This window comes from Dipodomys merriami, unplaced genomic scaffold, assembly GCF_024711535.1.
Source record: "Dipodomys merriami isolate MVZ:Mamm:240054 unplaced genomic scaffold, mDipMer1.0.p SCAF_15, whole genome shotgun sequence".
In the NCBI taxonomy this organism is placed as follows: Eukaryota; Metazoa; Chordata; class Mammalia; order Rodentia; family Heteromyidae; genus Dipodomys; species Dipodomys merriami.
Genome location: NW_027202826.1, coordinates 18,247,655 through 18,257,369, shown reverse-complemented (window position 1 = coordinate 18,257,369; position 9,715 = coordinate 18,247,655). Strand labels below are relative to the sequence as shown.

General features: G+C 40.2%; 1 protein-coding gene across 1 annotated transcript; it reads left to right on the top strand.

Moving 5' to 3' along the window:
* Positions 1-4,637: 4,637 nt before the first annotated feature.
* On the top strand, positions 4,638-8,971 carry LOC138826732 (large ribosomal subunit protein eL32-like). Its single transcript, XM_070021974.1, has 2 exons — positions 4,638-4,693; positions 8,617-8,971. Exons 1-2 carry the CDS (start codon positions 4,638-4,640, stop codon positions 8,969-8,971), a joined length of 411 nt encoding a protein of 136 aa, XP_069878075.1.
* The last annotated feature ends 744 nt before the right edge of the window (positions 8,972-9,715 follow it).

The following is a 9,715-nucleotide window of genomic DNA, read 5'->3' as shown; positions in this document are numbered from 1 at the left end:
CCATAGTTTATACAAACATCTACCTGTCCCCTTTAATGTCCAATAGAATTCATACCAGGTGCCAATAGTTCATGCCTGTAATTCTAGCTACTTAGGAAGCTAAGATCTGAGGCTCACAGTTCAAAGCCAGTATGGGAATGTAAATCCATGAAATTTTTTTTTTCTAAGTGGAGCTGTGGCTCAAGTGGTAGAGCACTAGGCCTTGAGCAGACAGTCTCCAAGTCCTAAGTTTTAACCCCAAAACTTGCACAGAAAGAAAGAAAGAAAGAAAGAAAGAAAGAAAGAAAGAAAGAAAGAAAGAAAGAAAGAAAGAAAGAAAGAAAGAAAGAAGAAAGAGAGAAAGGAAGAAAGAGAGAGAGAGAGAAAGAAAGGCAGGAAGGAAGGAAGGAAGAGAGAGAAAGAAAGAAAGGGAAAGAGAAAGTTGTTGGTGGGAGTGAAAACTTGTTCAACCACTTTGGAAAGCAGTATGGAGGTTCCTCAAAAGACTCCACATAGAGCTCCCCTATGACCCAGCAATCCCACTTTTGGGCATTTACCCAAATGATCACAAACAAGGCCACACTAAAGCTACCAGCATGACTATGTTTATTGCAGCATTATTTACCATAGCTAAGATATGGAACCAACCCAGATGCCCCTCAGTAGATGAATGGATCAAGAAAATGTGGTATATATACACAATGGAATTCTATGCCTCCCTCAGAAAGAATGACATTGCCCCATTTGTTAGAAAATGGAAAGACTTGGAAAAAATTATATTAAGTGAAGTAAGCCAGGCCCAAAGAATCATAAACCCATGGTTTCCCTTATTTGCAATAACTAGTATATGTCTGAGTCAAGCAGAAAAGGTCAGACAAGTTGATGTTAGGGAAATGAACCCTAAGCTATGTATTCAAATGTTTTTTTTTTCTTTCAGGTGATTGTTTCTAACACATTTATATGATTATTTCTTTGTTGCTTTGTATGTCCCTCCTCCACTTTCACTGTATTTGATGTTGGTATAATTTGTGGAGGGGAAGGGAAAAAACAAATCATTTAAATAGGGATACAGGTGGACCGATTGCAACAATGAGATGTACAAGTCGTTATGTTGAAAACGAACTTTTCAATTTTGGTGGGGGGGAGGAGAATTAGGTGGGGGGGGACCGGAGGAGGATGGGAAGGGATGGGAAGGGGAAACAAAGGAGGAGGCTACAATGCTTGGTAAGAAATGTACTCATGATCTTTCCCATGAAATTGTAACCCCTCTGTACAGTATTTTCACAATTTAAAAAAAAAAGGAAAGAGAAAGGAAGGAAGAAAAAAAGAGAAAAAGAATAAAAGGAGGGAAGGATGAATCTTTACAAAGTTTATCTGTGTCAGCAACAGTTCTTACAAAAGTTGTTATTACCATTCCTACTGTTATTTTCATTGTGTTTTTATTTGTTGAGTACTAAAGTGATAGGTACTATCCTAAGCAGGACATAATACCTTACCTTTGTTTCAAAACATCCTTGGAAGCTGGGAGCAATTGTTCAAGCCTGTAATTCTAGCTACTCTGGAGATGGAGAACAAGGCCAGCAAAGGCAAAAAGAAAGTTAGGAAGACCCCATCCCAATCAATAACTAGGCTGGTGACACAAGCCTGTCATGTGGCAGAAGGGTAGTGGTATGAGGCCAGCAGGAACAAAATCTTCAGCCCACTACCACAAGAATAACTAACATAATAAAGGAATAGGAGCATGGCTCAGGAGTTAAGAGTACATTCCTAGCTAGTGCAAAGCTCAGAGTTTAAAGACCAGGTAGCAAATAAATAAACATAAGATAAATGTTATTTCACATGAGTTTGGGGTCCTGAAGGAGTCCTCTGATACTATAGAGAAGAATTATTTAAAAATAGACAGGTCCCTTCTTAACACCTAATGAACATGCAGATGTCCAGGCACCTGGTGTATGTGCTACTAAATGTTGATCATGCTCCATGAATTTGCTCCTGTCTGTTCACCTCTTTTCTATTGTTGGCACACCTGCTGAGCACCCTCAATTTCCTACTAGATGTAAGTAGCAATAGGGTTCCTTGTAGTGGTGAGATCTGACATTGACCTACACTATAACATCAAAATAGTGTTTTGAACTACTACTTATTTCTCTTTAAAAGCACTCAAAACCCAGATAACCTATCACACCCATGACTTGCATCATCTGTAGAGGTTCATTAGTTTGTCTTTGTCTTTCTAATAACCTTTGCCAGTCACTTAATTAGTCATTATTAATGCAAAACACATTTGTAAGTGTATGCAATAATGGGGACTGGTCTAGCTTGACATCTAAAGAGAACTACACAAATACTCAAAATTCAATATCAGAAGCTTCATACCAGAATGAATATCCAACCAGTAAACAGGAGGCAAAAGATTAGTTCTGTAGAGGACAGATGAGAGAAAACTTCAGAGAGGAGATAAGCCTCTGTGAGAACATCAGCTTTTGCCAATTAAGAAAACACTGAGTACCTTGGTAACTGCATGAGAGAAGTTCGAGGTGATTAAAGCGTTTGGTCTGGGGATGGGGACGGGACTCAGTGGTACAACCTTCACCTCGGGTGACCAAAGCCATAGTCACAATCCCTAGCAACACTAAAGATAAAAGAGTGCAATCTGTCATCATGCACACGACGAGAGAGGTTTGGCTGAATCTAAGAGAAGAGAAGCACAAGAATTCTATAGATTAGGAATGGCCACATAAAGTTCTCAAGAATTTAATTCCGTAGCCCAATGACAATACCAAAAATGTTTCAAGGAAAAATGGGAATGTTCAAACCTGTATATCAGAAAATATGATTGGTAGCACTATGGAGAATAGAGTAGAAAGCACAGAGTGGGAATAAGAAATATAATTCAGAAGCTGTGTATATCAGTCAATCAGAAAAAAAAAGATTTTCATCTGGGCATGGTGACTCATGCCTATAATCCCACCAGTAGGAGGCTGAGGCAGAAGGATACAGAGTCTGAGGCTAGTCTTTACTATAATAGTGAATCCCAGGCCTCGCTGGACTACATACTGACATCCTGTCGAAAAAGAAGGAAAGAAGGAAGAAGGGAGGGAGGCAGGAGGGAGGGAGGAAGGAAGGGAGGAAGGAAGGGAGGAAGGAAGGAAGGAAGGAAGGAAGGAAGGAAGGAAGGAAGGAAGGAAGGAAGGAAGGAAGGAAGGAAGGAAGAAGGCAGGCAGGCAGAAAGAAGGAAAGGAAGGGAGGGGAAGGGAAGGAGAAAGGGAAGGGAAGGAGAAAGGGAAGGAGAAAGTGAAGGGAAGGGGAAAGGGAAGGTAAGGGGAAAGGGAAAGGAGGGAAAAAGAAAAACCTTGGAACTATAACCAGCTTATTTGGAGATGGCCACAGGAATTGAGTCTCATTTCAATTCCCATTCACTAACATCACACTGCTGAATTAATACCTCCAACCCTGAGCCAGAAGGGCACTGGTAGCTCACACCTATAATCCTAGATACTCAGGAAGTTGAGATACGAGGATTGTAATTTAAAGTCAGCCCAGGCAGGAAAGTCTGGGAAGTCTTATCTCCAATTAACTAGCAAAAACTCAGAAGTGAAGCTATGGCTCAGAGAGTAGAGCAGCAGTCTTGAGTGAAAAAGCTAAAGAGCAACACCCAGGCCCTGCATTCAAGCCTCAGTACCTACACACAAAAGAACAACAACAAAGAAAAAGACCCTCAAGTCCTGACAACTAACATACAGTTGGCCCCTTATCTAGCTGCTCACCTCTCTCTCCCTTGAAGTGTATTATTCTCATGAAGACAGCTGACTTTTAGCTAATTGCCTCTCATGCTTTGAGGTGTACTTATGCTTTACTAGGATATCACTCTTGAATATATATAAAAGAGAGCCCAGAGTGGTGGTTCATACCTGTAACCCCAGCTATTTGGAAGGCAGAAACAGAAGGAGTACAGTTCAAAGCCAGCCTGAACAAAAAACGCGAGACTCTACCTCACAAAACCAAAACACAGCAAAAGGCAAAGAGGATTGTGCTCAAGTTCAGGACTTGCACATAGAAAGCACAAGGCCCTGAGCTCCAACCACAGTGGAGTTGGCAAGGGCTAGGAGGGGAAGGGAGCTGGGAGTTAGTGTTTATGGGCATACAATGTCATTTGAAAAAGAAAGGATGGCAAAGATAGTTCCACAAACCTGAGTGCACCTGAAATAGCCAAGCTGTCAAGATGGTTAGAAATGGGTTGGATGGTAAACTTTATGCTATATACTTTATCACAATACAAATGCACTCATTAATGGCATCGTTCACTTCCTTGTCCCACCTGCCCTCACGAGGCTACTAGAAAGTGTTCCATTCACTCTGCGGACATTGCTATTAGAAGTTATAATACCAAAAGTCTAATTTGGGGCTTCTAGGGGAGCCCAAACTAAGATAGTATTACCAGAAACAGGACTAGCACAAAGAGCCTAAAGACAAGAGTCAGGAGTCAGATCACTTTCCCGCAAGATAGCAAAGGGATGTGAATGTGGGCTGGGGTAAGACAGACTCCATTTCTGAGCAGGTCAGACTTGAAAGTAAACGTTAAAAGGATTATGAAGGAAATACAAACATGGTTTGTAACCCAAAGGGCTCTGCCCCAGCCAGCAAGACTTGAAGAAGTCATGTTTACCATGAAACCTGAAAATAAGGCCAAAGTGTATTTACCTGGTATCCAGCTGTACAAATAACTATTTACTAGTATGAATAGTTATCTTAACAGACATTCCTCCTAAAATGAAAGAAACCATCTTTTCTCCTGTATTCTAAGTTCTAGAGTACAAATGCCATAAAGCAATTATTAACTTACAATTATAAACATAAACTGAACAATTATTAACTTACAATTATAAATGTAAACTGAGGGCTGGGAAGGTGGCTCAGTGGTAGAGCGCTTGCCTTGCATGCCTGAGGCCCTGGGTTCGATTCCTCAGCACCACATAAGCAAAAAGAAAAAAAAGCCAGAAGTGGCGCTGTGGCTCAGTGGTAGAGCGCTAGCCTTGAGCTGAAGAGCTGAGGGACAGCGCCCAGGCCCAGAGTTCAGGCCCCATTACTGGACCCAAAAAAACAAAAAAAAACAAATGTAAACTGAACAATATTGCAGCGTTCAAAATTCTATTCTCAGATAATAATAGGACAACTACACAGTCCAAATTTTATCAAACAACCGAAAACTTTCTAAAGTAGTGATAGCTTGACAACAAACATGAACTTTGTAATCAAACAAACTTCAAATCTAACCCTAATCTAAACAATGGGGGTGATACCAAACTGTGACTATGTTTTCTCATTTGACAGTAAAGAGAATAATATCTACCTCATGAAGTTTAAATTAAATTAAATGATTAAATTAAATTGATTAAATGATAGTCACTGGGCACTAGTGAGTGACAGTTAATTCCTACTAAATAAAGCCAGATGGTAATAATGCTATTTTTTTCTTTTTCTTTATTATTTTTTGCCGGTCATGGGGCCTGAACTCTGGGCCTGGGCGCTGTCCCTCAGCTCTTCAGCTTAAGGCTAACACTCTACCACTGGGACCACAGTGCCGCTTCTGGCTTTTTTTTCTGCTTATGTGCTGCTGAGGAATTGAATCCAGGGCCTCATGCAAGCCAGGGAAGCACTCTACCACTGAGCCACCTTCCCAGCCACCTTCTTTTTCTTTTTGAGACAGGTATTTCTACATAGCTTAGGCTTGCTTGGAACTTGTGACTCTCAAGCCAACCTCCTGCCCTAGCCTCTGGAGTGCTGGCATTATAGGTATGCACCATCATGCTCAACTCGGCAATGATTTTCTCTGAGATAATCACTTAAAGAGCAAAAAAATATATAAAACAAGAACAAACTATTATAAAAAATGAATCTGTTAAAGGAAAAAGTTTGTCCTTTGCCTTCTCCATGACAACAGGAGCAAAGGTCCTTTGAACTGGCATTCAAGTGAGACCTTGCCAGACTGGGCACTTCTAAGTCTGTTTTCTGGAAAACAAAGAAGTGCCACTGAAGAGTCAGTAGCTCTATTACTAGAGCTCTGGCTAGCCCAAGCACTAAATTAAACAACTTACAGATGGAAGAAAGACATGAAAGCCTCATCCAAGGTGACAATTAAATGGTGCTCTCCTTCTCTTTTCAATATAATTTTAGAACATGTATTTCCTGAGAATTAATGCTTATTCTTGGGTTATAGGTCTGTGTATGTTCTATATGTATGACAAACTCAAAAGATCACTCTTCCAATGGGTACAAACCCATGTAGAAGACCCATGCTCACTATACTTGAACTGGGACCCTCAAATTATCCTACAAATTATTCTGGGAAATAGAAGGATGTAATTTAATATTAGATTCTGCTGCCCTGGTCCTGAAATTCTAGTCCTGTTTTGGCTGAAGATTTGGGGAAATTACAGAACTGCAAGCTATGTGTCACAGTCTAAGAAAGGAACATCAGATCCAAGGGAGTCTCAGTTTTGGCTGAAGATTTGGGGAAATTACAGAACTGCAAGCTATGTGTCACAGTCTAAGAAAGGAACATCAGATCCAAGGGAGTCTCAGTTTCTCAAGGGTGCTTGTATCTTGCTACAGAAAACATTTGACAAGGCCACAGGGGAATCAGACAGAAACATGGGATTTCAAAAGGCTGAGTTCTGAATAATCATAGTTTGAAGCCAGTCTGGGCAGAAAAAACCAAGAGACTCCATCTCCAATTAGCCAGCAAAAAGACAGACTCAAGGCTTGCCTCAAGTGGTAGAGTGCCAGCCATGAGCAAGAAAGCCTACCAAAGCCTGAAGCCCTGGGTTCAAGTCCTAGTGTCAGAGAGAGAGAGAGAGGGAGAGAGAGAGAAAGAGAGAGAGAGAGAGAGAGAGAGAGAGAGAGAGAGAGAGAGAGAGAGAGAGAGAGAGAGGATAGATAGGCAAATACATGATAGATTGATGGATAGATATAGGCAAATAGATACAGCAACAAAAAAGGCATACTTTGAGTTAAAGCAATAGAGCAGTAGTGAGCAACAAGGAACAAGTGCTTCTGAAAAAAGAAAAGGGTTTACAGTAGAACATTCAGGTATTTGTGACTGCGTGTGTTCACCTTTGTAGCTAGATTTGTCTTGCACCAGCAAGTACTTCTTTGAATACTGTTTCATAAGTGGACAATTTACAAGAGTTCAGGCAAGAAAAAAGATACAACATAATAGAGTTCTTTCTCAGGGTAAAACATGTTGCCACTCTCTCCGCCTTGTAACTCAGCTACTTTGGGAAGGGAAATTGCATAATTGTTTGTTACAGCCTGTAAGCCTATATAGGAAACTCAGAAAATGGTGGTTACTCTAATAAAAACCAGAAATTTTGTATGGCCTAATAATAATAGGAAAAAGAAAATGATAGACACATGACGGAACACTTAGACCTTGTCATTCAATGATATATGATGATGGGGAAGTTTTAGAATTATAAGGAAAAACAGAGATGATTGGGTCAAAACAAAGAAATCAAAATTGCTGTTTTGAAGCTGTGAGAGAAAATAATGCAATTGCTTTGTGAACATAAACACTGTTAAAATAGAGATGTTTATCAGCAACTGGAAACTCCATCTAAAACTCATATTTATTAAAGTAAAAAAATAAAATGGAACAAGGGTGAAGCTAGAAATGTTAGATGTTATGGGAGATTTTGTGTGTGTGTGTGTGTGTGTGTGTGTGTGTGTGTGTGTGTGTGTTGGTGGTGGTGCTGAGGATCAGAACTCAGGGCCTTGTACTTGTTTAGACAAGCTAAACCCCACCCAAACATTTGGGAATTTTCTATAAGGCTAGTTTGAGACTTGCTTGGTTGATTTTGTTTTGTTTTTATGAGACAACTAATAATTCTCAAAGAAAAAAACAGTCTCATTAAATGATAAAGATGGAACTAAATGAATTAAGAACTTAAACGTAGGTAATAAGAAATTAGAAGCAAAGAAGGTTGGGACAGTCTTCAAACCTATAATCTTAGCTACTTTGGAAACAAGAGGCAGCCCTCAGACCTCTGGTGAAGCCCAAGATCATCAAAAAGGGGACCAACAAGTTCATCCATGTTGGGAGCCAACAGTAAAGCTCTAAGGTCATCTTGACCCCTGTGCTCACTTGAAGGCATGTACAAGGAGCTGGCTTACTTAAAAAACACCGGTGCCCAGGATTGTTTTGCTATGTCTGCAGAGTTTGTTTTACTTTCTACCAGTTGACCTTGTCTTGTTTTACTGCACTCTGTTTTTACTGAAATTTTCCTTGTTTTTCTGGACTATTGTAACTTTATGTTACCTCTTGACTTCTAATAGTATATATTTTAAAAAGTTAAAAATAGGGCTGGGAAGGTGGCTCAGTGGTAGAGCGCTTGCCTTGCATGCCTGAGGCTCTGGGTTCGATTCCTCAGCACCACATAAGCAAAAAGAAAAAAGCTGGAAGTGGCACTGTGGCTCAAGTGGTAGAGCACTAGCCTTGAGCTGAAATGCTGAGGGACAACGCCCAGGCCCAGGCCCAGTGCTGCAATCTTGAGCTGCAGACCTCCCGACCCCATCTTTTGTCTTATGTCTTTATTTTTCCGTCCTCGCCACCTAATTCAGGATTCCCTTTTGTTGCAGGCAGGCTCCGGCACATCCACCACCAGTCAAGATTAAGCATAACTGGCAGAAACCCAGGGGCATAGACAACAGGGTGCAGAAGAGATTCAAGGGCCAGATCTTGATGCCCAACATTGGTTATGGGAGTAACAAGAAAACAAAGAACATGCTGCCCAGTGGATTCTGGAAGTTCCTGCTCCACAACGTCAAGGAGCTGGAAGTGCTGCTCATGTGCCACAAGTCTTACTGCGCTGAGATTGCCCACAATGTTACCTCCAAGAACCGAAGAGCCATCGTGGAAAGAGCAGCCCAGCTGGCCATCAGAGTCACCAATCCCAATCCCAATGCCAGGCTGCACAGTGAAGAAAACGAATAGATGCCTCACATACACCTTTTATTTGGGCTTAAATAAACCACAGAAACAAGAAAGAAAGAAAGAAAGAAAGAAAGAAAGAAAGAAAGAAAGAAAGAAAGAAAGAAAGAAAGAAAGAAAGAAAGAAAGAAAGAAAGAAAGAAAGAAAGAAAGAAAGAAAGAAAGAAAGGAAGGAAGGAAGGGAAAGAGAGAGAGAGAAAGAAAGAAAGAAAGGAAAGAAGAGAGAGAGAAAGAGAGAGAAAGAGAGAGAGAAAGAGAAAGAGAAAGAAAGAGAGAGAAAGAAAGAGAGAGAGAAAGAAAGAGAGAGAAAGAAAGAAAGAAAGAAAGGAAAGAAAGAGAAAGGAAAGAAAAAGAAAGGAAGGAAGGAAGGAAGGAAAGATCGCCTCCCTAGGCCAGCCTGGATTTTATATATAATATATGTTTATATAATATAAATATAATGTGATTATATTATAAATATATGCTAATATAATGTATACTAATATACACACTAATATATATATATATATATATATATATATATATATACACACATACTAAGAAACCCATGCACACACCTTCTCAAACAAAAATCAAAGAATGCTAGCATACAACTTTGATCCCATTTTTTATCCCATCTGTGAGACAGGTCATAAGTGAAGAGTCACAGTCTGAAGCCAGCTCTGAGGGCAGGCAATGCAAGAATCTACCTGAAACACAATTAAAGCAACAAAAGGATCTGGGATATGGCTCAGATGGTAAAGCATT

Coding starts and splice junctions, on each gene's coding strand:
- LOC138826732 (XM_070021974.1), top strand. CDS start 4,638: ATGTTTACCATGAAACCTGAAAATAAGGCCAAAGTGTATTTACCTGGT. Junction 4,694..8,616: donor TATTTACCTGGTATCCAGCT/GTACAAATAACT, acceptor CTTTTGTTGCAG/GCAGGCTCCGGCACATCCAC.